This window comes from Agelaius tricolor, unplaced genomic scaffold (assembly GCF_023055355.1).
Source record: "Agelaius tricolor isolate 1412-34295 unplaced genomic scaffold, bAgeTri1.0.p SCAF_31, whole genome shotgun sequence".
Lineage (NCBI taxonomy): Eukaryota > Metazoa > Chordata > Aves > Passeriformes > Icteridae > Agelaius > Agelaius tricolor.
Window position 1 is genome coordinate 5,456,090 of NW_027269291.1, and position 27,829 is coordinate 5,483,918.

The 27,829-nt window shown below is 57.4% G+C and overlaps 2 protein-coding genes across 2 annotated transcripts; both read left to right on the plus strand.

Annotated features, from left to right (window-relative positions):
* The first annotated feature begins 1,441 nt into the window (after nucleotides 1–1,441).
* LOC139601692 (1-acyl-sn-glycerol-3-phosphate acyltransferase alpha-like) lies at nucleotides 1,442–9,202 on the plus strand. The gene is made up of 6 exons (XM_071450880.1): nucleotides 1,442–2,441; nucleotides 5,354–5,487; nucleotides 6,000–6,175; nucleotides 7,788–7,883; nucleotides 8,288–8,360; nucleotides 8,543–9,202. Exons 1-6 carry the CDS (start codon nucleotides 2,212–2,214, stop codon nucleotides 8,764–8,766), a joined length of 933 nt encoding a protein of 310 aa, XP_071306981.1. The 5' UTR covers nucleotides 1,442–2,211; the 3' UTR covers nucleotides 8,767–9,202.
* A 3,660-nt stretch (nucleotides 9,203–12,862) lies between these two features.
* On the plus strand, nucleotides 12,863–27,715 carry LOC139601528 (alpha-2-macroglobulin-like protein 1). The gene is made up of 36 exons (XM_071450655.1): nucleotides 12,863–12,930; nucleotides 13,682–13,871; nucleotides 14,776–14,938; nucleotides 15,590–15,642; nucleotides 16,166–16,186; nucleotides 16,275–16,428; nucleotides 16,984–17,068; nucleotides 17,568–17,676; nucleotides 17,757–17,877; nucleotides 19,133–19,242; nucleotides 19,795–19,959; nucleotides 20,063–20,284; nucleotides 20,602–20,659; nucleotides 20,907–21,052; nucleotides 21,628–21,777; nucleotides 21,937–22,038; nucleotides 22,256–22,337; nucleotides 22,549–22,708; nucleotides 22,837–23,062; nucleotides 23,455–23,581; nucleotides 23,812–23,933; nucleotides 24,087–24,138; nucleotides 24,331–24,405; nucleotides 24,542–24,718; nucleotides 24,837–24,918; nucleotides 25,011–25,167; nucleotides 25,275–25,349; nucleotides 25,520–25,676; nucleotides 25,774–25,991; nucleotides 26,082–26,297; nucleotides 26,368–26,486; nucleotides 26,582–26,672; nucleotides 26,814–26,882; nucleotides 26,972–27,074; nucleotides 27,159–27,248; nucleotides 27,699–27,715. Exons 1-36 carry the CDS (start codon nucleotides 12,863–12,865, stop codon nucleotides 27,713–27,715), a joined length of 4,332 nt encoding a protein of 1,443 aa, XP_071306756.1.
* Nucleotides 27,716–27,829: the final 114 nt, after the last annotated feature.

Here is a 27,829-nt window from a genome sequence, read left to right on the forward strand (position 1 = left end):
ACTAAAACTATACTAAAAAATAGAAAGGAGACATCAGAAAGCTAGAAAGGAATGAACAATAAAATTTTGTGGAGAAAGGAATGAATAATAAAATCTTGTGACTGACCAGAGCCCCAACACAGCTGGACCTGGGACTGGCCATTAATTAAAAATAATTCACAGGCTGGGTAAACAATTCTCCAAATCACATTCCAAAGCAGCAAAACATGGAGAAGCTGAAGCTTCTCAGGAGAAAAGATGCTGGCAAAGGGATTTTTCATAAAATATCACAGTGACAGGGCAGTGATGCAGAGATGCTGGGCTGAGGGTGGGTCCTGCCAGGGGAGGGCAGGGGGCTGGGGTGGCCCAGCAGAGGTGACAGTGCCCAGGAGTGGCCTGGGGGGACTGGCAGCCCCCAGAGAGACACAAGGGGAGGCACAAGAGGATTTTGCTGCTGCTGGGTCAGGGCTGAGGCCAGGGATGGCAGCAGCACAGGGATGTCCCCCCTTCCCCAGCCCTGGGGGTGTCCTGGGGGCTTGGAGCCACCTGGGATGGTGGCAGGTGTCCCTGCCATGGCACTGGATGGGCTGTGAGGTCCTTCCCACCCAAAGCCCCCTGGGATTCTGGGATTCCTCATTTGGGATTGGACCAGCAGGGCTGGGAGAGGCTGCTGGGGGCTGACACCGGCCCAGTGTCCCTGCTGTCACCAGGACTTGGTCCCTGCTGTCACCAGGACTTGGTTCCAGGAGTTTCCACGGGGCTGGCCTGGATCCTGCAAGGCACCAGAGCAGGAGGAGAGGTTAATTACAGCCTGTGCTAATTGCACCCCTGAAAACACCTCATGCAACACGGCCCCTGGCTGCCAACTGGGCCAAGGGCTGCCACCCCTGCAGGGCTGGCAGAGGGGGTGGCAGAGCCCGGCCCCAGGCACTGTGGGACCCTGGGGACACAAGCTGGGCACTGGGAAGGGAAGGGCAGAGGGGCTCCTGCTGCCCAAATGGAGCAGGGGATGGGGAGCAGGGGTTCCTGCTGCCATTCCAGGTGGGAGATGTCTCCCAGCCATCTGGGGCTCTGCAGGGTGAGGTTTGGGTGCCAGCAGGTGGCTGTGCCCAGCCATGGACCAGGAGCAGCTCCTGCTGTCCCCACCAGCTGAGCCTCCCTTTCCCAGGGCTGGCAGCCCCTGGCCAGGACTATTGTAAATCAGAGGTGAGGGAGAGAGGATGATGCATCTGACTCCATGGATATCACAAGGCTAATTAATGACTTTATTATACTATATTATTTTATACATGTAAACTGAACCTGCCAAGCGCTCAACCCTGCACACACTGCCCAGAATCTCGTGGCTGTCAGTGACAGTCCTGACACACACACACACACCTGGCCCTGACAGGCCAAGGAAACAAAACTCCATCACTGTGGGTAAACAATCTCCATGTTGCATTCTACTTTGGCACAAACACAGGCACAGCAAAGGAGATAAGAATTGTGTTTCCTTTCTCTGAGGTTCAGAGGATGTGAAACCCAGAAATATTCTTGGGAAGAATTCTGCCTTGTTTTCTCTGTGAAGGGAAATGTGGGCCTAATAAGCCAAGGAAAGAAAACCCCATCACTGTGGGTAAACAATCTCCATATTGCATTTTACTTTGGCACAACACAGGCACAGCAAATGAGATAAGAATTGTGTTTCCTTTCTCTGAGGTTCAGAGAATGCGAAACCCAGAAATATTCTTGGGAAGAATTGTGCCCTTGCTTTTCTCTGGGAAGGGAAATGTGGGGCTACACACCTGTCCCTGACAGGCCAAGGAAACAAAACCCCATCACTGTTGGTAAATAATCTCCATGTTGCATTCTACTTGGGCACAAACACAGGCACAGCAAGTGAGATAAGAACTGTGTTTCCTTTCCCTGAGGTTCAGAGAATGTGAATCTCAGAAATCCTTGGGAAGAATTGTGCCTTGCTTTTCTCTGTGAAGAGAAATGTGGCAGCGCAGGACAGATACCTGGGACAGGAAGAGTTCAGTGAGCAGCAGGTCTGATCTCACCGACCTGGAGTCTTCAATAGCCCAGGAGGTGACAGCAGTGACACCTCAGGTGACTCAGGGTCCCTGTGTGACTCACAGCCACTCTCCACCCCTGGGTGGGTGTCCTGCTTCCACCTGAGCCATCCCTGAGCCGGGATGAGATGCACAGAGAGCCTTCCCCTGGGCCAGCCCCAGCCACCCACACAGGATGCTCCTGATTCACCTGGCCTGGCCTGGGCTGAGCTGGGGCAGCACCATGGACCTGCTGCTGCTCCAGGGGCTGCTGCTCCTGCCCCTGGGAGCGCTGCTGCTCTACAGGTGCAGCCCCCACTTCCAGTTCCTCTGCAAGGTGGCCTTCTTCAACTGCTGGATCGTGGCCTTGGCCACCCTGCTGTCCCCCCTGGCTGCCTTCCGGGGACGCTCCGTGGAGAACATGAGGTGAGTGAGGGATGGAGATGGGGAGAGCTGGCTGGGCTTGGCTCAGCTGCAGGAAATCCCATGGTTTGTGGCCACAGGCTCTGTTCTGCCCTGGCTGGAGCCACAGCTGGGTCACAGCTGCGTCACAGCTGGTGGCAGAGCCCTGGGGCCAAGGCCAGGGCTGTGGTCACATCTGTGGGGCAGTGAAGTGCAGCTTGTGGTGTGAGAGGTGCTGGCTGTGCCCAGGGGGTTCAAACCATGCTGGAGTTGGGATTTGTGGTCCCTGAGGGATGAAATAACATAAAAGGAAACATTCCTGACCATGGCAATGTTGGGGTCATCACCTGGGTGATGGTAAAAGGGGGTAAAGGGGGGGTTTGGAGGTACCATCAGGGCAGGGGGCAGATACATGCCCAGTGCTCTGTCCTTGGCTCTGGTTTTGCCCATGGAAGACCTGGAAACAGCACCCTGGCAGAGGGATTGAGGGTGGAGAGCCCTGGCACAGATTGTTCCTTGGCTGCCCCATTCCTGGAAGTGTCCCAGGCCAGGCTGGAGGGGATTTGGAGCAGCCTGGGACAGTGGGAGGTGTTCCTGCCATGGCAGGGGGTGGCACTGGGTGGGCTTAAGGTCCCTTCCAACCCAAACCATTCCATGTTTTTATGGTTTTGGGATGTCTTGGTGCCATCACCTGTCAGGGGCACAGCCCTGTCCCTGTCACAGCCATGTCCTGATCACAGCCGGGTCCCGACTCTGCTCCCGGGGGTGGAAGCAGGGAGATAACACCGGGGAGATAACAACACCGGGGAGATAACACCAGGGAGGAGATAACATCTCAGTGCAACACCGGGGGAAGGCCTGGGCACGCTCAGGGTGTTGCAATCCCGCTGCTGGATTCCTGGGCAGGATGAGCACAGATTAATTACACAGGGAAAATGTTCCAGCTTGAGAAACTCTGAGGATTTGTGTGGAGGGATCCCGGCCCGCGGCGGGAGTGTGGCCGCAGGTTCGGTGTTGTCATCGGTTCAGTGGTACCGGTGGTGGTTTGGTGGGACCAGTCTGAGCTTCGGTGTTCTTGGTCTGAAGTTCGGTGTTATCAGTCCAAGGTTCAGTGTTCTCGGTAATAGTTTGGTGTTCCCGGCCAGAGGTTTGGTGATACTGTTCCGAGTTTTGGTGGTACTGGTCCGAGGTTCGGTGTTATCAGTCCAAGATTTGGTGGTACCAGTCCAAGGTTTGGTATTTCTGGTCCAAGGTTCGGTGTTCCTGGCAGTGGTTCAGTGTAACCAGCCAGAGGTTTGGTGTTATCAGTCCAAGGTTTGGTGTTCCCGGAGGTGGTTCAGTGGTACTGGTGGTGGTTTGGTGTTATCAGTCCAAGGTTCGGTGTTACCAGTGGTGGTTCGGTGGTACCGGTAGTGGTTTGGTGTTCCCGGTCTGAGGTTCGGTTTTCCTGGCGGTGGTTCGGTGTTCCCAGTGATGGTTCGGCAGTACCGGTGGTGCCGCAGCCTGTCCCGGGTCCTTCCCGGGGAACGCCGGGCTCATCCCGGGCCGCTCCAGAGCTTCCGGCTGGGCGGCGATCCCGAGGGCGGCTGAGCCTCTCCTGCCTTATCAGCGCTGCTTATCTCGTCCCACTGGCAGCTCCGTGCTCGCCCAGCTCCTGCTCCTGCGGATCCCAGAGCCTGCGGCTCGCAGCCCTTCCCTGTCATTATCCTGGCTTTGGGGCACCGCTCCTCCTCGGATCCTCAGGGCTATTTGAGCCTGCGGCTCCCGAGGGATGGGGGCGATACCGCGGACCCTGTCCCGCATTCTCACCTGGTGCTGAGCCCTTCCTTGAGCCCTTCCCTGTGCCCTGGGGGCAGTGACAGATGTGGGGACAGTGGCACAGACCCTCTGTGGTCGGACAGTGCCACATTCCAACACTGACGTGTCCCAGGATTTTGTCTCCACGCCTGCTGGAATCCCTGGTGCCCCCTCCTCCCTCCACTCCTCTCATTATTCCCATCCTGAGCGTCACCCATCGCTGCCATCCCCATATTCCTCCTCCTGTCCAGCCCTCCCGGGATGTGACACCGCTGTTCCGCTCAGATCCATCTCTTCCCGACACTGCAGCTCCGGTGGAGCCATTTGTGATTCCCCACAGGAATGGATCCGGGCTGGTTTTTCCTTCCCCCTGCTGCACAAAGCGGTGCAGGGGCGGTCCCTGTGGTCACCCACGTCCCTGGGGATCTGTCTGTCCCTCTGCCACCCATCCCCAGCTCAGCTCCTCCCTGCTGGGATCCACCTCTGGCTTTGGGAGTCTGGGATCTGCATTTCCATCCACACACGGATCCAGCTGAGCACCTGGGGAGCTTCTCCTGGGCAGAGACAGTTTGTCCTCGTTAGGATGTGAAGTTCCCATCCCCATCCTCATCTCTGTCCCCTTCCCCATCTTCATCCCTTTCCCCGTCCCCATTCCCTTCCCCATCCCCATCCCCATCCCCTTTCAATCCGCCACTTTCTCTTTTTGCTTTCCCATCATCCCTGCACATCAAAATCCCGGTTTTTCCCTGCCACAACCTCGTGCTCCTCACTCTCCCTCCTCAGCAGCTCCCTCTGCTCTGAGCCAGGAGCTGGGCTCAGCTCAGGTGGGAGCCAGGTGAGTTCTGAGCCTCACAGGCTGCAAATGTGTGAGAAATCCATCCAAAATTCCCTGAGCCTGAGCCCGGGTCCAGCAGCACAGCCCAGCCTAACCCAGCCCTCCCAGAACCGTTCCTCACACGTATCCCTCTGCCTTATCTCGTTCCTTATATCATCCCTTATGTCGTCCCTTTTCTCATTCATTATCTCGTTCCTTATCTCATTAATTATCTCGTCCCTTATCTCGATCCTTATCTGGCCCCTTATTTCGTCCCTTATCTCGATCCTTATCTCGTCCCTTATCTGGTCCCTTATCTCGACAGGCTCCTGCGGGCGGCGCTCCTGCCCCTCAAGCGCTTCTACGGCATCAGGATGCGGGTGAGGGGCTCGGAGCGGCTGCGGCTGCCGGGGCCCTTCGTGATCGTCTGCAACCACCAGGCTTCCCTGGACCTCATGGGTGCGTGGGGGCACCCCCGGAACCTCTGGGGGATCCAGGGGTGCGCCAGGATGGATCTGGGGGGTCAGCACCGGGATCAGGGCAGGGATGTGTGGTGGGAACGGACCAGGAGGGCTTTTGGGACTGGGCTGTGCTGCAGGGAGAGGAGGGACAATGGGAGGTGATGCCACAGGGTGATCCTGGGATTGGGGACAGCTGAAAATCCTTTAAGTCAAGGCTAAAATAACCCCAACCTGGTCCTATATTAGGGTATGAATTATTAAATAGTGTATAAATTATATTAGGGCATAAATGATTAATTATTCTGTGCACTGATGTAATTTGGCCTCTCCAGAGAGCTCCTCTCTGCAGTTATCACCTCTCAGGACTGGCTGAGCTGCAGGATTTATTGCTGATATCCAGCTGGTTGCTCCAGCCTGGGGGTTCCATTTCCAAGCAGTTTTCCCTGGTGATTTTTCTGCTGCCACTGCCGTGGGTTGGGAAGGTGTTAACGGGTGTTCTCCATGCCCCAGGAATGGTGGAGGTGATTCCCGAGCGCTGCGTGCCCATCGCCAAGCGGGAGCTGCTGTACCTGGGCACGGTGGGCTGGGCCTGCTGGCTCAGTGGCATCATCTTCATCGAGCGCCAGCGCAGGGACGCGGCCATCGAGGTCATCTCCCGCACTGCCAGCACCATGAGGAGAGAGAACGTGAGGGACAGGGCCGGGGGACACCGGGGGGGTCAGGGGCTCTTAGTGGGAATGCACCGTGAACCCCCTGGTAGGGAAGAACGATGCATCTGACTCCATGTTATTATATGGAGTTATTACTCCATAATTATTACTTTACTATTATTTTATTTTACTATAATATTACTTTATTATTACTTTGTTATACTATATTATTACTTTATTATACTATATTCTATTAATTATACTATATTTTATTAAAGAATAATTATTATAGAATTTATTATTCTATATTAATATAATATTAATGTAGAATAATAAATAAATTAATAATATAAAATAAATAAAATAATATTTATTATTCTATTTTAATAGAATATAGTATAATATATAATGTTACTTGTTATTGTTATTGTTATTATTATTATTATTATTATTATTATTATTATTATTATTATTATTATTATTATTATTATTATTATTATTATTATTATTATATATTCTATTAAAGAATACTATACTACTATACTAAACTAAAAAATACAGAAGGGATACTTACAGAATGCTATAAAGATAATAATGAAAACTGGTGACTCTTTCCAGAGTCCCAACACAGCTTGGCCCTGATTGGCCAAAGAGTGAAAACAACTCACAGCAGAATGCAATGAAACAATCACCTGTGGGTAAACAATCTCCAAACACATTCCACATGAGCACAGCACAGGAGAAGCAAATGAGATAAGAATTGTTTTCCTTTTCTCTGAGGCCTCTTGCTGCCTTTCAGCTTCCCAGGAGAAAAACCCTGGGCCAAGGAATCACGTTCAGAGAATGTGAATGCCACAGGCTGTGGGCAGGACTGACCCAGCTGAGGTCGGCGTGTCTCAGTTTGAAAAGCCAGGTGTCTGCTGAGGAAGGCAGGAGCCTCCCTTGAAATAGAAAATACAAATTACTCCCTCTGAATTGTTATAATTTTGAAATTAAGGGGCTCTCAGGCAAAGATATGGGAGCAGGAATAACAGTTCTTTATTGGGAAAAATAAAATACAAATGCAATAGTACAAAAAATCCCCAACAAACCAAGGACAGAGTCAGAGCAGTCCCTGCCCCCCTGTGTGTCAGGGGGGTGGCACAGCCCCATCCCATGGGGGCTCAGCCCTCCTGCAGTGCCAGCTGTGGCTCTGCTGGAGCAGGGATCCTGCACAAAGGGGGAGTTTTCCTCTGCAGCTCCAGGGCTGCTGCAGATGGGCCTGGGCTCCCTCTGGCAATGCAGGGCAGCAGAAGCTGCTCCTCTGGCAATGCACTGGGCAAAGGCTGCTGGGGTGTCCCAAAGCTCGGATTGGATCCAGGTAGGAATGCTTGGCTCCTCCCCTGGGCAGAGCATCTCCCCATGGGATGATGGAACTGGATCAGCCATGCAGGGACACTCACTGGCCATGGACAGAAGATAATTAATAATTAATGGCCCATGAACAAAGAGATCTCCTGGAGGGAAGGTTGGCTGTGGGAGAGATAAAGAAAGCTGCCCAGTTAACAGCAGAGAACTGCCCCAGCTCTGACAGATGGGGACAGAACACACACCCAGCCACACCTTTCAGCCTAAAACATGGGGTCACCTCTGTCCCTGTCCCCTGCAGCTCCGTGTGTGGGTTTTCCCTGAAGGCACCAGGAACCCGGGCAGGTCCATGCTGCCCTTCAAGCGTGGCGCTTTCCACCTGGCTGTGCAGGCCCAGGTAAGGAAATGGGCAATCAAAGGTTGGACTTGATGGGCTTGGAGGCCTTTTCCAAAATGTTTCCTTCCCTTTGGCTCACCCTGGATGGAGCGGAGTGGGTGTGAACCCTGGGGCAGAGGGATGGGGGGGTTGGTCCCCAGGGATTGGGGTGGGGGTGGGGGAAAAGGATTTGGTCCACAGGGATGCAGGGGTTTGATCCCCAGGGATGGGGAAGTTTGATCCCCAGGGATGGGGGAATTTGATCCCCAGGGATGATGGGTTTGGTCCCTAGGACTGGGAGTCTTTGGTCCCCAGGGATGAAGGTCATGGTGCTGGGCAGCACCAGGAAGGGCCAGGCAGGAGCAGGAGTCTCACCTGGGGAGGGCTCTCTCTGGAGCCCCCCCCTGACCCTCCATGTCCTGCAGGTTCCCATTGTCCCCATCGTGATCTCCCCGTACAGGGACTTCTTTAGCCCTGAGGAGAAGAGATTCACCTCTGGTAAGGGATGGGCAGGAACTCCCATGGCAGAGGGCAGGACTGGCACTGGGGATGAGGCACCTGGGGGTGTCTGAGGGATGCTCAAGGGGTGGGGAGGCAGCTGGGGTGGAAGATGCCTGGGGGAATACCCAGTCCCTGCTGGGATACTCTAACACATCCCTGGCTTTTCCCTCCTCTCCCAGGGACCTGCACCATCCAAGTCCTCCCCAGGGTGGAAACGTGTGGCCTGAGCCCAAAGGATGTCCCCAAACTGACCGAGAGCGTCCGCCAGGCCATGGCCGAGGCCCTGGCCAAGATGTCCATGAGTGATCACAGAGACCAGGGCATGGAGCAGCCTCTGCTGGGGCCAGGGGAGGACAGGGACAGCCCCCAGGGCCAGGGGGACACAGCCAGGAGCAGCAAATAGGCAGGGAGCGAGTCCCTCAGGGACACCAGGGAGGTGTCCCTTGTCCCCTGAGGAGGTGTCCTGCAGCCCTGCCACCGCCCCAGCAGGACGGTGCCCTAAGGGGAGCAGAGCAGGGCAGGATGGGGACCAGGCAGCACCCCCAAAACAGAGCAAGGTGCCCCCCAAAAACAGAGCAAGGTGCCCCCCAAAAACAGAGCAAGGTGCCCCCTAAAACCCCTTGTTGTGACTGCATCCCCTGGATGTCCCTCTGCCAGACCTGGAGCTGTGGCTGTCCCCCAGGATGGCCCCTGCCTGCTCGCTGGGCAGGGCAGGGATGGTCCCGGCAGGGCTGGGGGCTCACAGCCCCATTTTCCACCCCTGATTGTTGGGCTCCCCCATGGATTCTCCTTCCAGAATTCTCCTGCAAGCTGGAAATGCCATTTGAGTGCAGCCAGATCTGAGTGTGTGGCTTGGGGGGGACACGAGATCCAGGGGAGGTTGCTGGGGGGGAAGAGCATCCCGGGGGGGGGGAGAGCATCCTTGGTGCTGAGCTGTGAGCCAAGGGTGGGACATTAAAGAGTTTGGAGCTGGTCCTGTGTCCTGCCTGTGCTGATGGGGATCCATCTCCTCGGGGAGACTTCACACTGCCCACAGAGCAACCCTGAAAAGGGAACACCCCTGAACAGAGCACCCCTGAACACTGAACACCCCTGAACACAGAACACCCCTGCTCACTGCACACAGAGCACCCTGCACATGGAGCACCCCTGAACAGAGCACCCTGCACACAGAGCACCCTGCACACAGAGCTCACTGCACACAGAGCTCACTGCACACAGAGAACCCTGAACATGGAGCACCCCTGAACAGAGCACCCCTGAACACAGAACACCCCTGCACCCTGCACACAGAGCTCACTGCACACAGAGCACCCTCACACAGAGAACCCAGCACAGGGAGCACCCTGCACACACAGAGAACCCTGAACATGGAGCACCCCTGAACAGAGCACCCTGCTCATGGAGCATCCCTGTACATGGAGCACCCTGCACACACGGAGCACCCTGCATACAGAGCATCCTGCACACAGAATGTCCCTGCACATGGAACATCCAGCACACACAGAGCACCCTGCACACAGAGCACCTTGAAAAGGGAGCACCCCTGAACAGAGCACCCTGAACACAGAGCACCCCTGAGCACAAAGAACCCAGCACAGGGAGCACCCTGCACACAGAGCACCCTGCTCATGGAGCACCCTGCACACAGAGCACCCCTGAACAAGGAGTACCCTGCACAGGGAGCACCCCTGAACAAGGAGCACCCTGCCCACACAGAGCACCCTGCTCATGGAACACCCAGCACAGGGAGCACCCTGCACACAGAGCACCCTGCACATGCAGCACACCATCCCCACCCCAGGGCTGGTGTGAGGAGCACATGGCAGGGTGAGGGTTACCCTGGTCTGGGGCTGCCCCTGAGGCAGAGCTCTCCCTGCACCAGTAAATGCACAAGAAGAGCATTCACTGAAGCCTCAAATGCCCAGCAACACCTGGGTGGTGCCCACCTGCACACAATCCTGCCTGGAGGTGCCTCTCCACGGCCTCTGGCCCATGGCCCATCCAACAGCTGGATGGTTCCCTGCAGCCAGGCAGGGATTTGGGATCTCCTGGCTCCTTCCCAGCTGAGCAGCTCCTATGCCAGCACCCCGGGGTGGCAGCAGGGCAGGGACAGGGCAGGGTGTGGCTGTCCCCTTGTGGGGAGCAGGGTGTGCAAGGCTTCCCTCCCACCCTGGGATAAAAGGTGCAAACCCAGGCACAGAGCTCCGGTTTGGCACCATTCCTGCTCTCAGGAGAACTGGATTATGGAGGAAATCCTCCTCAAATCTGTTGCAACACCAAACTGCAAAGAAGCTTCCCATGAGGAACAACCCACAGGATCAGGAGATGTCACATGGACATGGCCAAGGGTACAGGAAGGTCCCACGTCCCAGAAAACTCCTTTAATCCTTTCCTGCATCCCAGGATTCCCAACATGTGTTGTGGTTTGTCAGCTCTGAGCTGGCCTGGGGGTCCCACCACACCCCTGGGGTGGTTTGGCTGCCCAAAGTTTGGGTCTGGGGGGTTGAGCATCAATGGAACTATGGAATGGTTTGGGTGGGAGGAACCATAAAGCCCATCCAGTTCTGCCATGGCAGGGACACCTCCCACTGTCCCAGGCTGCTCCAATCCCATCCAGCCTGGCCTTGGGCACTGCCAGGGATCCAGGGGCAGCCCCAGCTGCTCTGGACAAATCCTTGTCCTGCCTGGAGGGGCAGGGCCCAGCCAGAGCCCTCCCTGGGTTTTCCCCTGGCAGTGGGAGGTGAAAGCTTGAGGAGAGGAAAAAGTCTTGGCATGGGGGCTCTGGGAACAAATTGCTTTTTCTGGTGCTCCAAGGCCTGCCCTGCCTGGCTGCTCTGGGTGCCCAGGGCAGTGCTGGGTCCCCGTACCTGCAGGGGTGTCACAGACATCTTTTATGGAAAATCCTTTCCTTAGGATTTTTCCTCCTGAGAAGCTGAGAGGCCTCAGGAACAAAATGTAACCAATGGTTATCTGCTGCTGTGGAATGCAACAGGTGCAGCTGGGATTGTTTCTAATTAAAGGCCAATCACAGCCCGGCTGTCTGGACTGTCTCAGTCAGTCACAAGCACTGGAGGGGCTTTAAGGTCCCTTCCCACCCAAACCATTCTGTGATTCCATGGTTCCCACAGCCTCAGAGGGAAGGGAACTGCAAAACCCCAGAGCAGGGGATGTGCTCAGGACTGTGGGGCTGTCCCACATTCCCACCAGGACACAGGGAAGCTGTTGGAACCCTGGGCACTGAGAATTTCAGACTTTCTGTGCTGACAGACACTGACCCCCAGGAGAACTCTGCATTGACCTGAGGCTGTGGAGCAGCTTCCAAACTGGAATGATAGAACTGGGATTGTGGGTGTGGGGTTTGGATAGAAGTGTGTAACATCACAGGGTGGAAAACTTGGAAGAAGTAACATCACAGGGTGGAAAACTTGGAGTTTAAGGGTTTAGAATATAGTAATATATGAAAAGCAAGATGGAGGTTTTAGAGTGGAGGCTGGTCCTTCTTCTTCTTCACCTTCTTCTTCACCTTCTTCTTCACCTTCTTCTTCACCTTCTTCTTCACCTTCTTCTCCTTCTCCTTCTCCTTCTCCTTCTCCTCCATGGGTTTAGGTGGTTTTGTGTAATTGGATAAAAAAGTCTGCATTGCGGGTCACAGGTGCTTGGTTATTGGGTTAAAAGTAAAAACAATTTAATAATTAATTAACAAATAATTAATTTTTATGATTAGACAGCTTATCCTTAAAAGGCCTTGTAGAGAGAGAGATGGGCCTCCATTTTTAGTTTGTTAGAATGAAGTGCTGGTAGAACTCAGGGTTTGTGAGACTGCAACATAGAATAAGAACTAATAAACATTTGGATCTGAACAAAAAATATTGTCTCACACATTTAATCCCAACCTTAACAGAAAAAAGAGGCAAAGAATCCACAGGAAGCAGCTGGGGCCTGCCCTGGCAGGTGTCCAGCTCCCATGTGTGCAATGGGAGCAGATGGGTGATGCCACATCCCCACACTGTCCTGTTCCTCTGTCCAGACTGCATGAAACTGGGCAAAAAGCCACCCTGGGACATGTGATTTGCCCAAACCTGGTTACATTTGAAATACCTGTAAATTTTTCATTTCTGAGAAATCAGCCCCAGCTCCCAGCCCCTCCTCAGGCTGTGCTCCCTGTTTTCCTTTCCTGTGTGTTCCTGCTGCCTTCTGAGATCATTTCCCAGCAAACCTGTGTGGAGTCCTGGCTCAGAGCGAAACTCCGGGGACCTTTCCCAATACTGCAAACATCCCTGGAGTCCTTGACCCCCAGAAGCCGTGGGCAGAGGGCAAACATTGCCTGGACTTATCTGCAGGTGCCCAGGGCTCCTGTGGCAGCCCTGATTTCCTCAGTGGCTGGGACACACGGATCCATTGCAGAGCCTGCAGCGGATCAGACACAGATCCAGAGGGATCCCAGAGCTGCAGGGGGAGGCTGTGGCTGCTCCCAGCATCCACATCCAGCTGGAGACATGATGCCTCCAGCCCTTCCCATCCTCTTCACCATCCTGCTCCTCTCAGCCGGGGCCTCTGGAGCACCGTGAGTCCCTCTGTGTCTGTCTGTCCCTGCTGGGGTGTTTAACCTTGGCTCCTTGGCAGTTCCCAGGGGGATTCAGTCCCTCCTGTGCCTGCTGGAGTGGTTTAACCTTGGCTCCCTGGCAGCTCCTCATGGGATTCAGTCCCTCCTTTGTCTGGGGGGATGGTTGAGCTTCAGCTCCTTGGCTTCATCCTCTCCTGGTGGGATTCAGTCCCTCCTGTGCTTGATGAGGTGTTTAACCTTGGCTCCCTGGCAGTTCCAGGGGGATTCAATCCCTCCTGTGCTTGATGGGGTGCTTCAGTCTTGGCTCCCTGGCAGTTCTTGTGGGATTCAATTCCTCCTGTGCTTGCTGGGTGCTTTAACCTTGCTTTCCTTGCAGTTTCTGGTGGGATTCAATCCCTCCTGTGCCTGCTGGGTGCTTTAACCTTGGCTCCTTTGCAGTTCCTGGTGGAACTCGATCCCTCCCATGCCCTGGTTGCTGCCCAGGGTGCCCCAGCTGCTCAGGCTGGGGGCTCTCCCTGCCCAGGAGCACTGAGGACACGGCCCCAGTGGCTCTGGTGGCCCCGGTGGCCCTGGTGGCCCTGGTGGCTCCAGGAGCTGTTGTTCCCTCACCTGCAGAGCTGAGCTGAGGAGCTCAGGGCAGCCCAGCAGCAGAGAGGGGACCCTGGGGCGGTTCCTGTGCTGCAGGGGCTGTTCCAGTCTCTGTGCTGGATGTGCCTCAGCCCAGGGCTCTCCTGTCCCTTGTCGCTGCCAGGAGTTTCGTGGTGGTGTCCCCAGCTGTGCTGTACCACCCACACCCTGCCACGCTCTGGGTGCACCTCAGGGACCTCCAGGGGCCTGTCCAGCTCCTTGTGCAGCTGCAGGGGGACAGCGGGACCCCTCCCACCACCCTGCTCAGCAGAGAGGTCCTGGAGCCCCACCTGTACCTCAACGTCACCTTCCCTGTGAGTGCCACCCCAATGTCACCCCAGTGTCACCCCAATGTCACCCCAAAGGAGCCAGGAGCAGGTGGGGGGGCCCTGTGGGAGTTCCAGGCCATTTCCATCAGGGCTGGAGACAGATGTGACTCCCCCATCTCGTGGCAGGGTCTCACCCTCGCCCTGACTGTTTCCCACCCCTGATTGTTGGGTTCTCCCATGGATTCAGGCTCAGCTGGATTCAGGTTATCCCAGCTGGAATGGTCCCTGGGTGTTGTGGGAATCCACAAAATTAGAGAGTTTTGGGAAAGCTGCAAATGCAGGCCCCAGAGGCAGCAGAATTGTGATTAGAGCTATGCAGCAGCCATGAGATAGATCAGCAGAAAAATTATTTAAACTGTAGAAAAGCAAAGACAAATAGAACAATGGTCTGTGTATTAACGCTTGTCTAGAATAACTCCCTAAGCTACAGAAAAGTTTATCTAGCAAGATATTAGGAAGGTTGAAGCTTAATAATGGAGCTCTGTGCATTGTGTTTTAAGGCTGACAAGCAGGTGTTGTATTCTAAATAAGCAGGCATTGTTTTAACCAAAGGTACATGTGCTTATGGTGTTTGGAGAGAACTACTGTCAATGTGCTTTTGCTTTGTGTGATTGGTCAAAAAACTTACAAAATAAGTTGTTAACACTAAATTCTTAGTCTGCTGCCTGGGATGTGAGCTGCTGGCATCTTCCCATTGTCATAACCATGTAATGAGAGTGATGCTGGAAAATCAAACAGCTCAAGGCACATTCCCAGCAGTCCTGTCCCGTTGGTGATTTGTACACAGCCCCCAGCCAGCGTCAGGTGTGGGGGATCCTGGGGCTGGGTGGGCTCGGGGTCACCCTGGCGCTGTCCTTGTCCCCACCCCGAGCCCGCTGATGCCCCGCAGGCTCCAGCCCCCGCCCGAGGGAAGGAGGAGATCGTGTCCCTGCACGTCTCCATCCGAGGAGAGGCCCTGGATGTCTCCGAGAAGAAGAAGGTGCTGCTGAGAGCTTCGAGCCCCGGGGTGTTCATCCAGACCGACAAGGCTGTGTACAAACCCGGGCAGGAAGGTGAGGGGGCGGGAGGGACCCCGTGCCCTGGGGACAGCCCTGGAGTGAGGACAGGGGTGAGGGGGCCGAGCCGTGCTCCTGAGCTGCCTGGAACCGGGTGGGGTTATCCCGGGATGTCCTGGGTTGGGTTATCCCGGGGTTTCCTGTGTGGGTTTATCCCGGGATGTCCTGGGTTGGGTTATCCCAGGGTTTCCTGTGTGGGTTTATCCCGGGATGTCCTGGGTTGGGTTATCCCAGCATGTCCTGGGTTGGGTTATCCCAGGGTTTCCTGTGTGGGTTTATCCCGGGATGTCCTGGGTTGGGTTATCCCAGGGTTTCCTGTGTGGGTTTATCCCGGGATGTCCTGGGTTGGGTTATCCCAGGGTTTCCTGTGTGGGTTTATCCCGGGGTGTCCTGGGGGGTTATCCCGGGGTTTCCTGTGTGGGTTTATCCCGGGATGTCCTGGGTTGGGTTATCCCGGGATGTCCTGAGCTGGGTTATCCCAGGATGCCCTGGAATGCCCAGCGCGGGCCCAGGGCAGTGCCAGGCTCGCTGTGGGCCGTGCTGCTGGGGGCAGGGCAGGGCTCAGGGTGGGTTTCCCTCCGCCTTCCCACGGGGAATTCCCCCCCCTGCGGGATGAAGCTGCTCCTCCATCTCCGTTCCCTTTCCCAGTGAAGTTCCGAGTGGTCTCTTTGGATAAGGACCTGATCCCCAGCAGCCAGAAGGTGAGAGCAGGGCTGGGACATGGGGAAGGGACAAAGGCTCCCTGCAGTGTCCCAGCGGCCGTGGGAGAACTGTGGGAGTCACCTTTCCCCTCGGGAATGCTGCCCAAAGCCAGGCTCAAAATCCATCCAAGGCCAGGCTCAAAATCCATCCCAAAGCCAGGCTCAAAATCCATCCAAGGCCAGGCTCAAAATCCATCCAGGGCCAGGCTCAAAATCCATCCCAAAGCCAGGCTCAAAATCCATCCAAGGCCAGGCTCAAAATCCATCCAGGGCCAGGCTCAAAATCCATCCAGGGCCAGGCTCAAAATCCATCCAAGGCCAGGCTCAAAATCCATCCCAGAGCCAGGCTCAAAATCCATCCAGGGCCAGGCTCAAAATCCATCCTGAGCCAGGCTCCAAATCCATCCAGAGCACCTTGAGGGCTCACAGCTCACAGCTTCCCACCCTCCCTCTGCCATGCCCACCCTGCTGAGCCCCCAGAGAATGGAATTGCTCCTCTGACCATTCTCTCTTTGCCTTCCAGCTGCCCCTGGTGTTCCTGCAGGTCAGTTTGGGACCCCCAGTGGGACAGGGAGAGGGGGCCCAGGGCTCTCTGCTGGCTCTCTGGGCGCTGATCCCGGTGTCTCCGGCAGGATCCCAGCGGGAATCGCATCGCGCAGTGGCGGGACCTGAGCCCTCGGCAGGGAATCGTGGATTTGTCCCTCCCGCTGGCCTCGGAGCCGGCGCTGGGCACCTACACCATCAGCGTGGGGAGCAAGAGCCACTCCTTCAGCGTGGAGGAATACGGTACGGGGCTCTGGGAAAGGGGAACCCCACCATGGGCAGCAGGTCCCGACCCCTGCAGCCACCCTGCAGGTGTTGTCACTGTCCTGGGAGTGACCCCTCCGTGGCTGTTTTGCGGAGATAATCAAAACTCCACAACTTTGTGAATGTGGGAATCATTCCCCTAAAATGACATGTGTACTTCTGGGAACTTCAGGTCCTTTTTTATCGCCCTCTCAGATACATATGCCTACAATATCACAATAGGTTCATACATATTCATTTTTACGAATTTCGCATGACATTTGCCGCTAGTTCTTCTTTATCAGAAAGAATTCCTAGGTTAGGTTGACCTGCTCTCATAGCAGTCTCTTTGTCTCTATCGCCCTCTGTCTCTCCCCCCCATATCTTTGTCCTTCACTGAAGCAGTTTCTCTGAGCCTTGGCCTTGCAGTCAGGCTACATAGCTATGGTTTCTAACCACAGACTCAACTCAAAAATGTACATTTCACCTAAATCAAAATGGATTTCTACCCTGGAATATTTCCACTTTGCCTCATGTCCTTGTGCCTGTCCACAGTGCTGCCCAAGTTTGAGGTGACCATTCACCTCCCCAGCATTCTGGAGGAGCAGGACGAGAAGATCCCGGTGGAGATTTGCGGGCGGTGAGAGGGGAGAAGGGAACAGGGGAGATGGGGGGGATCCAGGGGGGTGGGGTGTGACCGTGTTCACAGGGGTCTGAGGATGAGGGAAGAGATGAGGATCTGACTGCATGTTTCAGAAGGCTTGATTTATTATTTTATGATATAGATTATGTTAAAACTATACTAAAAGAATAGAAGAAAGGATTTCATCAGAAGGCTGGCTAAGAATAGAAAAAGAAAGAATGATAACAAAGGCCTGTGGCTCGGACTCTCTGTCCGAGCCAGCTCATTGTGATTGGCCATTAATTAAAAACAACTAACATGGGCCAATCAAAGATCTATTTGTTTCATTCCACAGCAGCAGATAGTTATTGTTTACATTGTTTTTGAAGCCTCTCAGCTTCTCAAGAGGAAAAATCCTAAGGAAAGGATTTTTCATAAAAGATGTCTGTGACAGTGGGGGCTCCCCAGCACAGCCTCTCCCCTGTCCTCACACAGCCTCTCCCCTGTCCCCACACAGCTACACCTACGGGAAGCCCGTCCAGGGGAAGGTGCAGGCTGACCTGTGCCTCAGAGGGAGCTTCTGGGCTCATGGGATACCGAAGATCTGCACCCTGGTTATGGGGCAGGTGAGTGTGGCTGGGGCTGGGCTGTCCCTGCAGGGGCTCCTTCCCAGGAATGCTGCTGATGGGGTTGATTTTCCCTCCAGACGGGGAAGAACGGCTGCTTTTCCACAGAGGTTTCACTGGCTGCCTCCAAGGAGAAGATTTTCCCTTCATTTTCAAGGAGGAGACTTGAAGTCGAGGCATCGCTGGTGGAGGATGGGACAGGTAGGGATGGGGGTGCGGCCATCCCAAGGGATTGGTGCTTTCCAGGAACACCCAAAAGCACTGCTGGGGTTTAGGGATGCACATGCAAGGATGGGGTTTGGGTGGGGGTGTGGGTCAGGGCAGCCTGGCAACACTTGGAATTCCAAGTGCTGATAGCCATCAAGGCACCAGACACCAGGAATACCAGCAGGCTCAGCCTCTGGCACCCCTGAGCAACCGCTGGGGTCCCTGCAAGGGCAGGATGGCCCCAGATTAAAGGGGTTCTGGACCCTTCCTAAGGCACTGGGAGATGCCACCTCTCTGTGCCATGCTGGCAGTGCCCTTGGCTCAACCGTGCCAGAGCCAGGCTCAAAATCCATCCTAAAGCCAGGCTCAAAATCCATCCTAAAGCCAGGCTCAAAATCCATCCTAAAGCCAGGCTCAAAATCCTGGAAAAATGCCATTCCACGATGCAGCAGCTGTGGCAGGGCTGGGAGCTGAGCCCGGGCAGTGCAGGGTGGGTGGGCTCAGCCAGGCTGCTGGGGGGGCCTCCAGGCTTGTCCCTCACTCCTGTCACACCAGGAGTGCCTGGCCTGGCTGCAGGGAGGAGAGCAGGGCTTGTCCCTCTGCCCAGCCCCCTCATGATGCTGCTTGGGTGAAGAACCTTTTCTTCTGAAGTGTCTGCCCCCAGCTGCACCCCAGCTTTAGGTCTGGAATATTCCACAGGGCTTGTGCTGCTCTTGTAGGAGATGCAAACTGTGCTGGAGGAAAGCCCAAATGTGGTGGTGTTCACAGGGGTCTGAGGAAGAGGGAAGAGACGGGGATTTGACTCCATGTTTCAGAATGATTTATTGATTTATGATATGATTTATTATTTTATTATATATATTATATTAAAACTATACTAAAAGAATAGAAGAAGATTTCATCAGAAGGCTGGCTAAGAATAGCAAAAGAAGGAATGATAACAAAGGCTTGTGGCTCAGACAGAGAGTCCGAGCCAGCTGACTGTGATTGGCCATTAATTAGAAACAACCACATGAGCCCAATCCCAGATGCACCTGTTGCATTCCACAGCAGCAGATACCATTGGTTACATTTTGTTCTTAAGGCTTCTCGTCTTATCAGGAGAAAAAAATCCTAAGGAAAGGATTTTTCATAAAACACATCTGTGACACCCAAATGTCCAGGGACCTTTTCTGCAAGGGGACAGGGGCACTGGCCAGAGCTAAGCTGTGTCCTGCAACACCCTGAGCTCCCCACTGGCTCTCCACAGGGCTGGAGATGAAGAGCACCAAGAGCTGGAAGGTTTTACGCAAAACTGTCACGGTCACCTTTGAGAACCCCAATCACGCCTACAAGCCAGGCCTCCCCTACAGTGGGACGGTAACGAGGGCTCCCCTCTGCCCTGGGGCTCACCTGCCCCTGCTGCTCCCAGCCCTGTCCCTGCTGCTCCCATCCCTGCCCCTGCTGCTCCCAGCCCTGTCCCTGCTGCTCCCAGCCCTGCTCCTGCTGCTCCCAGCCCTGCTCCTGCCCACCCCATCCCTGTCCCTGCTGCTCCCATCCCTGCCCCTGCTGCTCCCATCCCTGCCCCTGCTGCTCCCATCCCTGCTCCTGCCCACCCCATCCCTGTCCCTGCTGCTCCCATCCCTGTCCCTGCTGCTCCCATCCCTGTCCCTGCTGCTCCCATCCCTGTCCCTGCTGCTCCCAGCCCTGTCCCTGCTGCTCCCAGCCCTGCCCTTGCTGCTCCCAGCCCTGCCCCTGCCCACCCCATCCCTGTCCCTACTGCTCCCATCCCTGCCCCTGCTGCTCCCAGCCCTGTCCCTGCTGCTCCCAGCCCTGCCCCTGCTGCTCCCAGCCCTGCTCCTGCCCACCCCAGCCCTGTTGTGCCCCAGCTGCAGCCCCAAAGTGCAGCATCTCCCCTTCCCTCCTGCCCAGATCCGGCTGCAGGAAGCCGATGGCTCTGGGCTGCCCCAGAGGCAGGTCCTGCTCTCCATCAGCAACCGGGGAGAAAAGAGGACACAAAGCTTCCTGACTGACAGCTCAGGGAGAGCCTCCTTCCAGCTGGACACCTCTGGCTGGGGTGACCGGGTCTCCTTGCAGGTTAGTGCCCACCCTTGTCCCCCGCTCCTCCAGTGGGGTGAGGCCTTGGAGCTGCACCAGCCTCGGGGGCTGCTGCTGGATTCACCCCCGATTCCCCCCTCAGGCTGAAGTCAACAGGACAGCTGAGAGCCAGGAGGGCTCCCTCAGGTCCCCAGGTGCCTCTCTCACACTCGTGCCCTACTCATCCAAGAGCAGGAGCTTCCTGCACATCCGCGCCCCGCGGGGGGAGCTGCCCTGCGGCCACTCCCAGCTGCTCCACGTGGATTCCATCTTTGGCAAGAAGGCTTTAGGCACTCAGCTGAGGAACCTGGATCTGGTTTTCATGGTGAGCCTTGGCCCAGGGAGGGAGGGCAGCAGGAATCAGGGTGGTTCTGTGGGAAGGGCCATATCTCCACAGACGTTGTTCATGGTGGTGTCCCCAGGGACAGGACAATGAGCAACCTGTCCTGGGGGACTGAGGGACCTGTCAGAGGAGGTGGCTGCTGCCACTGTGGGGCCTGCACCCCCATGGGAGCTGGTGGGGGGCTGGAGACTGGGCATGGTCAGAAATCATCCCAGAACTCTCATTGTGGGTCCATCCTCTACCAGGGAACTTTGATTCCACACTCAGCATCTGTTTTGTTTTCACCCCCTCCTCTGCAGGTCCTGGCCAAGGGGTCCATTATGAGCATCTTCAGGAAAGAGGTCTCTGCAGAGCCTGGTATGTCCCATGGCATGGAGGGGCTGTGCAGGGCTCTGCTCCCTGTGCCTGCTCCTCACAGAGCCATGAATGATTTGGGTTGGAAGGGGCCTCCAAGCCCATCCCATTCCATCCCCCTGCCCTGGGTAGGAACACCCTGCACTCTCCCAGGGTGCTCCAAGCTCTGTCCAACCTGGCCTTGGACACTTCCAGGGCTGGAGCAGGCACAGTTTCTCTGGGTAACATCTGTCCCCTTTCCATGGCCCAGGACAGAGAGCCTCCCTCTCCCTGGAGCTGCCCATCGGGCTGGAGCTGGCACCCATGGCCAAGCTTCTGGTCTATGTGCTGCTGCCCAACGGCGAGATGGTGGCTGATGTCACTGAGCTCTCCGTGGCCAAGTGCTTCCCCAACCAGGTGAGAGGAGCTGGGCTGCCCATGGCTGCTACCTTGGGATCCATCCCACCCTAGGAGCATCACAGTGTCAGGGTCTTCCAACCCATTCTCTGCTCCCAAACCCTCTGAGAAGAGCCTTCGCTATGTGTGGCTGTGTCACAGACATCTTTTATGAAAAATCCTTTCCTTAGGATTTTTCCTCCTGAGAAGCTGAGAGGCCTCAGGAGCAAAATGTAACCAATGGTTATCTGCTGCTGTGGAATGCAACAGGTGCAGCTGGGATTGGTCTCATGTGGTTGTTTCTAATTAATGGCCAATCACAGTCAGCTGGCTCAGACTCTCTGTCTGAGACACAAGCCTTTGTTATTAATTCTTTCTATTCTATTCTTAGCCAGCCTTCTGATGAAATCCTTTCTTCAATTCTTTTAGTATAGTTTTAATATAATCTATATCATAAAATAATGAATCAGCCTTCTGAAACATGGAGTCAGATCCTCATCTCTTCCCCCATCCTCAGACCCCTGTGAATGCTGTCACTTGGCTGGGTCTGCCCTCCACGGGAGGTGACTGCCCTCTGTCCCTGTGTCCCCGTGCAGGTGAAGATGGCATTTTCTGAGGCCAGGGCCCTGCCAGGGGCGGCGCTGAGGCTGCAGCTGGGGGCTGCCCCGGGCTCCCTGTGCGCTGTGCGGGCCGTGGATCGCAGTGTGCTGCTCCTCAAGCCTGAGGCTGAGCTCAACGCTGAGGCTGTGAGTGCTGGCCCTGCCTGGAGTCCCCCTGCAGCCCCAGGAGCAGCCTGGGCTGGGGTGGGGTGATATTGGCTCAAGTGTCCCTCACATGGAGCCAGTGCTGCAGTGGGCAGAGCCCTGTGCTCTGGAAATGAGGGTTTTCCATGTCTTTATTTGCAGGTCTACAAAGCACTGCCCAAATTCAGCAACCCCCGCAGCATCCAGGATCAACCATTATGTGCCTGGCTGCACCCCAAGAGGGAACCCTACCAGTTATTCCAGGTGAAGCCCCTGGGCCTGCCAGTTCCTCCCCATCCTGGAGCTGCCCGTGCTTCTCCCAAGTGCTGGGAAAGCCACACCTGTGGCAAAGGACTTCCCTTTCCTGCCAAGCCCAGGCTCCTTCTCCACCTGTTTTCTGTAGCCCTGGGACTACTCACTGCTGGAATGGGGATATTCCTCCTGCTGGCTGTGGGGGTGGACAATCTCTGCTTTTTCACAGGATGCAGCACTGAAGCTCTTCACCAAGACCAGGGAGCCTTGCCCGCCCAGGCTCCCCATCGTTGGAATGCCAGGTCCTGCAGGTGAGCACAGCCCTTGTGCTGAAAAGAGCAAAGAGCTGGTGGCCAGTCCTGGCTGCTGTGTCCTCAGGGGAACTTGGAGCTATCCAGAAAACACCCTTGGCATCAAAGAGGATGGACAGGAATGGAAAAGGATTTTGGTCACCCTTGTGCCGGCTGCAGGCAAGGTCCAGCTGAGACCTGAGGCTCCCAAGTTCTGCTTTGCCTTTTCCAGGACCCTTCAGAGTATCCCATATGGAGGTGGAAAGCAATACTTATGAAGATATTATGCCACTGTTCACCTTAGCCAGCCCAGGCATCAAGGACGTGGAAGAGCCCCCAGCACCCCGGACCTACTTCCCAGAGACGTGGCTGTGGGACCTGGTCCCTGTGGGGTGAGAGACAGCTCCCAAGGGGACTTGGGGACCTCAGGACTCCTTCTCCCTGTGGGCTGGCACCAGCAGTGTCACTCAGGCCATGCCACCAGCCACGGTGGGGTGGCCTCATGATGTTCTCCATGCAGGGAGAATGGCTCTGCCGAGATGACGGTGACAGTGCCCGACACCATCACAGAGTGGGAGGCTGGGATGTTCTGTACAGCCCCACAGGGCCTGGGGCTGTCCCCTGCTGTCACCCTCACGGCCTTCCAGCCGTTCTTCGTGGAGCTGGCACTGCCCTACGCCGTGGTGCGCCATGAGAGCTTCACCCTCAGGGCCACCGTCTTCAACTACCTGCGCCAGTGCCTGCGGGTGAGCGGGGACAGGCAGGGAGCTGGGCTGTGCCAGGGGCTGGGGGAGCTGTGCCATGCTCTGGCAGGTTTGGGTGAGGCAGGGAGGTCACCCTGGCTCTGGGGTCTGTCTGATGGAGCTGTGCCATGCTCTGGCAGGTTTGGGTGAGGCAGGGAGGTCACCCTGGCTCTGGGGTCTGTCTGATGGAGCTGTGCCATGCTCTGGCAGGTTTGGGTGAGGCAGGGAGGTCACCCTGGCTCTGATGGAGCTGTGCCATGCTCTGGCAGGTTTGGGTGAGGCAGGAAGGTGACCCTGGCTCTGATGGAGCTGTGCCATGCTCTGGCAAGTTTGGGGGAGGCTGGGGAGGTGACCCTGGCTCTGGGGGCTGATGGAGCCACGGCTGTGCCCCACAGGTTCAGGTGACACTGGCAGAGTCGGCAGAGCTGGAGGTGTCACCGAGTGCAGGGGACACCTACAGGGGCTGTGTCTGTGCAGATGAAGCTAAGACCTTCCAGTGGGGTGTGCGAGCCACCAGCCTGGGTACAGAGCTGCCACCACCCCACCCTGCTGCCCGGGGACCCCCTCAGGGGATGGGGTTGGGTGGGCAGGGAGGGCAGGAACCCCACGGCCCCTGGGGAGTTCTCTCTTGCTCCACTCCCACCCTTCCTGGGGACCCCCAGCCCAGTCCAGCCAGCCCCAGCCCAAGCCCAGGGGGCTGTGCTCAGGTTTGGGGGCTCCCTGGGGACTGAGGGCCGTGTTTACACCTTCAGGGGAGGTGAACATCACTGTGAGCACTGAGGCCCTCAGCTCCACCGAGCCCTGCGGCAACGAGCTGCCCCTGGTGCCGGCCCAGGGCCGCGTGGACACCGTGATAAAGCCCCTGCTGGTGCAGGTCAGAGGGTTGGGGAGGAGGAAAATGGGATGGATTTGGGAGCAGGGTGCAAACAGCCCTCGGGGGGGCAGTGGGACAGCACCCAGACATGAAGGGGACTGGGGGACAGGCAGGTCCCTCCTCCTGACTGACTCTGGTGCTGCTTCCTCACAGCCTGGAGGGATCCTGGTGGAGAAGACTCACAGCTCCCTGCTCTGCCAGGAAGGTAGGACTGGCCGGGGTGTTGGGCAGTGCCGTGGGATGTGGCCAGGGGTGCTTGGCCACTGGTCACAAGGGCCACCAGACCAGAGGTGCCAAGGGTCAGGGTGCTTGGGCAGGAACAGGCTGGGTGAGGCTGCCACAGGACAGACTGGCAAGAGCTGGGCATTCTCACTCTCATGGCCCTCTGTCCCCACAGGTGCTGAAGAAGTGTCCTTGGAGATTCCTGCAAACATCCTGGAGAGCTCCCAGAGAGCCCACATCAACGTGATGGGTAAGGGACAGGCTGGGGGGGCCTGGGGACAGGGTAGGTGCAGAGGTCCCCAGGCTCAGCAGGATGTGGGACCACCCAGAGCAGACACAGAAGGGGACACAGGTGACACAGCTGATGATGTGTCCCCCTGGCACAGGTGACATCCTGGGCAATGCCCTGCAGAACCTGGACAGACTCCTGGCCATGCCCTACGGCTGTGGGGAGCAGAACATGGTTCGCTTTGCCCCCAACATCTACATCCAGCAGTACCTGGAGAAGACCGGGCAGCTGCTGCCGGACATCCGCGCCAAGGCCCAGGGGTTCCTGCAGAGCGGTCAGTGGGAGCCTGACTCCCCGCCTGGCAGGGACACCACTGTCCCACAGCCCCCTCCTCACTCCACCTGGCTCCCCTGGACACAGAAACAGTGCCCTGTCCCCATGTCCCCGCACAGGGTACCAGCGGGAGCTGCTGTACAAACACGACGATGGCTCCTACAGCGCCTTTGGGAAGAGCGATTCCTCGGGCAACACCTGGTGAGGGCTCTGCAGCTGCACCCAGGGCTTCTCCTGCCACCCAGGCAGCCCCAGTGCTGACCCTCAGCCCTCTGGTGTCTCCCTGGCTCCAGGCTGACAGCGTTTGTCCTCAAGTCCTTCGGGCACGCCCGAGCCTACGTGGCCATCGAGGAGCGGCACATCACGGACGCGCTGCGGTGGCTGCAGCAGCGCCAGAGGAAGAGCGGCTGCTTCCGCAGAGAGGGCAAACTCTTCCAAAACACCCTGCAGGTGGGGCAGGGCTGGGCTGGGGACCCAGAGCATGCTCTGGGCAGTGGGGGTGTCCCTGTGTTGGTGTCACACCCCAGCTGGACCTGTGTCCCCCTGTCCCCTTGCAGGGCGGTGTCTCAGATGAGCTCTCACTGTCGGCCTACGTGACGGCAGCGATGCTGGAGCTGGGACTGCCCACGCTGGTGAGGATGGACCCTTCTATCCCACAGGGACTGGTGGGGTGGGGACAGCTGCTGGCACAGGGATTGGCCGTTCCAGGCCACCAGCATGAACTGGGCACAGCTGGTCACACTGGGCAGCACTGAGTGAGTCCCATGCCCTGGGCTGGCTCCTAACTCCTCTGCCATGCCAGGAACCAGTGCTGAGCTCAGCCCTCAAGTGCCTGGAGGCTTCTCCCACGGACGACCCCTACACACAAGCCCTGCTGGCCTACGTGTTTGGGCTGGCAGGGCTGAGGGAGCAGCAGCAGGCGCAGCTGCAGCGCCTGGCCCAGCACAGCATCAGTGCAGGTACTGCCCAGGCTGGGCGCCGTGGGCAGTGCCCCTGCCGGGAGGGACCCCAGCCCAGCCCACAGCAGGGGCTGAGCTGCTGCCCCTCCTCCTGCAGATGGGCAGCTCTACTGGAAGAGGAAGGGGCAGGCTCAGAAGGCCTTGGAGATGCCCTGGGCCGCAGCCCCGTCAGCCGAAGTGGAGATGACAGCCTATGTCCTGCTGGCCTACCTGTCCCAGCCCTCGGTGTCCCCTGCTGACCTGGGGACAGCGTCCCGGATCGTCCGCTGGCTCTGCAAGCAGCAGAACCCCTACGGGGGCTTTGCCTCCACGCAGGTACCGGCCCTGGGCTCCAGGGGCTGCTCCAAACTGGCCCCTCCGGGGAGCGGCACTCAGGGGTGACCCTGGCACTGTCCCTGTGCACAGGACACTGTGGTGGCCCTGCAAGCCCTGGCCAAATACGCCGCCCTGACCTACGGCAGCAACGGGGACGTCACGGTGACGGTGACATCGCCCACGGGGACGGTGCAGGACTTTGTGCTGGACAGCAGCAACCGGCTGGTGCTGCAGCGGGCGGCCCTGCCCGAGCTGCCGGGCACCTACGGGCTGCGAGCCCGCGGGCAGGGCTGTGCCCTGGCACAGGTGGGTACAGCCCGGGCTCCCTGTCCTGGGCCCTGTGCCCTCGCTGGGCTCACCCTGTGCTGTCCCCCAGGTGACCCTGCGCTATAACGTGCCTCCCCCGCCGAGCACCGGGGCCTTCGAGCTGCGGGTGGAGACGGAGCCGCTGCCGGGCACAAAGAACCCGCGGTTCCTGCTCCGCCTCTGGGCAAGGTAGGGACTGGGGCTTCCTGGGTTTGGGGAGGACAGCAGCAGCCAGGGAGGGAGGGAGGGAATCCCTAAGCCCACCTGGGGCTCTGCCCTTGCAGGTACACTGGGGAGCGTCCTGCCACCAACATGGTTGTCATCGAGGCCAAGCTGCCATCGGGCTACAGCCCGGACAAGAAATCCACGGTGGAGGTGAGGAGCCCCCCGCCCCCCTTTGGGATACCCCATCCCACAGGTCCCTGCCTAGGGGCTGTAGGACATAGAGGGACACCTGCTTGGGGTGCTGGGTACCCATGGAGCAGCTGTGGCGCCTCCTGAGCCATGTCCCTGCAGCTGAAGAGGCAGAAGCTGGTGAAGAAGGTGGAGGTGCAGCCTGACCAGGTGACCATTTACCTGGATGAGGTGAGATGGGGACAGGAGCAGGAGCCCTGGGCTGTGGGGGGTTTCCCCATGGTGGGTGACTACACCTCCCCCCTGGGCTGTCTCCACAGCTGAGCAAGGAGGAGAAGACCTTTTCCTTCCAAGCCCAGCAGGACTTCCTGGTGAGCAACCTCCAGCCGGCCACTGTGTCCCTGTACGACTACTACGAGACAGGTGAGCCCTGCAGGGCCATGTCCCCTGGCCCTGCTGCCAGCCCTGCAGCCCCAGGGGCTCAGTGGGGTCTGCCTGCTCTCCCAGCTCCCACTGATGAGCTCTGGCTCCTGGTCACCACCCCTCCCATTGCAGGTGACCGTGTGGATGTGGCCTACACTGCACCTCCCAGCTCAGGTAGGGGCTGAGCCTGCCAGGCCAGGGGTCCCCCCATCCTCAGGACTCTGATGGGGACCTGGAGGGCCCCAGGGGAAGGAGGGCAGGGAGTGGGCACAGAGGAGCCCATCCTGGAGTCCTGCCCTGATTGTTGGGGATTTGCTGGGCAGAGCTTGGGGGCAGGGGTGAGGGGCTGGCACTGGCACCCTGCCCAGGTGTGCAGGTTGGGGGTGCAGGAGATGCTCTTTGTGCCTCTTGGAGGGGGCTCAGCCCCCATCAGCCCTGGCCTTCCTCCAGCGACCCCCTGGAGCCCCCCCCTGGGGCTTTGGGGTCACACAGGGGATGGGACACTGAGCTCCAAGGGATGGGGCTCAGCCAGAGGGTCAGGGGCAAGCAAGGGTGGTGGTGGTGGTTGGGGGGGGTGGTTCTGGGGACTCCCCTCTCACAGCACCCCCATATTCCCTTTTGAAGAGAAGGAAAACGTCTAACTCAGCCTGGAGCCTGGCAGCCCATCCCTGTTCCTGCCCCAGCTCCTGCAGCCACCAGGGACAGGGACAGCTGAGGGTCTCTGCTCCCAGCCTGGCCTGGTCCTGACCCTCCAC

What these genes read in the sequence shown, in the direction of transcription:
- LOC139601692 (XM_071450880.1), top strand. Translation starts at nt 2,212, where the DNA reads ATGCTCCTGATTCACCTGGCCTGGCCTGGGCTGAGCTGGGGCAGCACC. An exon ending in CGCTCCGTGGAGAACATGAG is followed by an intron (nt 2,442 to 5,353) that starts GTGAGTGAGGGA and finishes TTATCTCGACAG; the next exon opens with GCTCCTGCGGGCGGCGCTCC. An exon ending in GGCTTCCCTGGACCTCATGG is followed by an intron (nt 5,488 to 5,999) that starts GTGCGTGGGGGC and finishes TCCATGCCCCAG; the next exon opens with GAATGGTGGAGGTGATTCCC.
- LOC139601528 (XM_071450655.1), top strand. Translation starts at nt 12,863, where the DNA reads ATGATGCCTCCAGCCCTTCCCATCCTCTTCACCATCCTGCTCCTCTCA. An exon ending in GCCGGGGCCTCTGGAGCACC is followed by an intron (nt 12,931 to 13,681) that starts GTGAGTCCCTCT and finishes TGTCGCTGCCAG; the next exon opens with GAGTTTCGTGGTGGTGTCCC. An exon ending in TGATCCCCAGCAGCCAGAAG is followed by an intron (nt 15,643 to 16,165) that starts GTGAGAGCAGGG and finishes TTTGCCTTCCAG; the next exon opens with CTGCCCCTGGTGTTCCTGCA.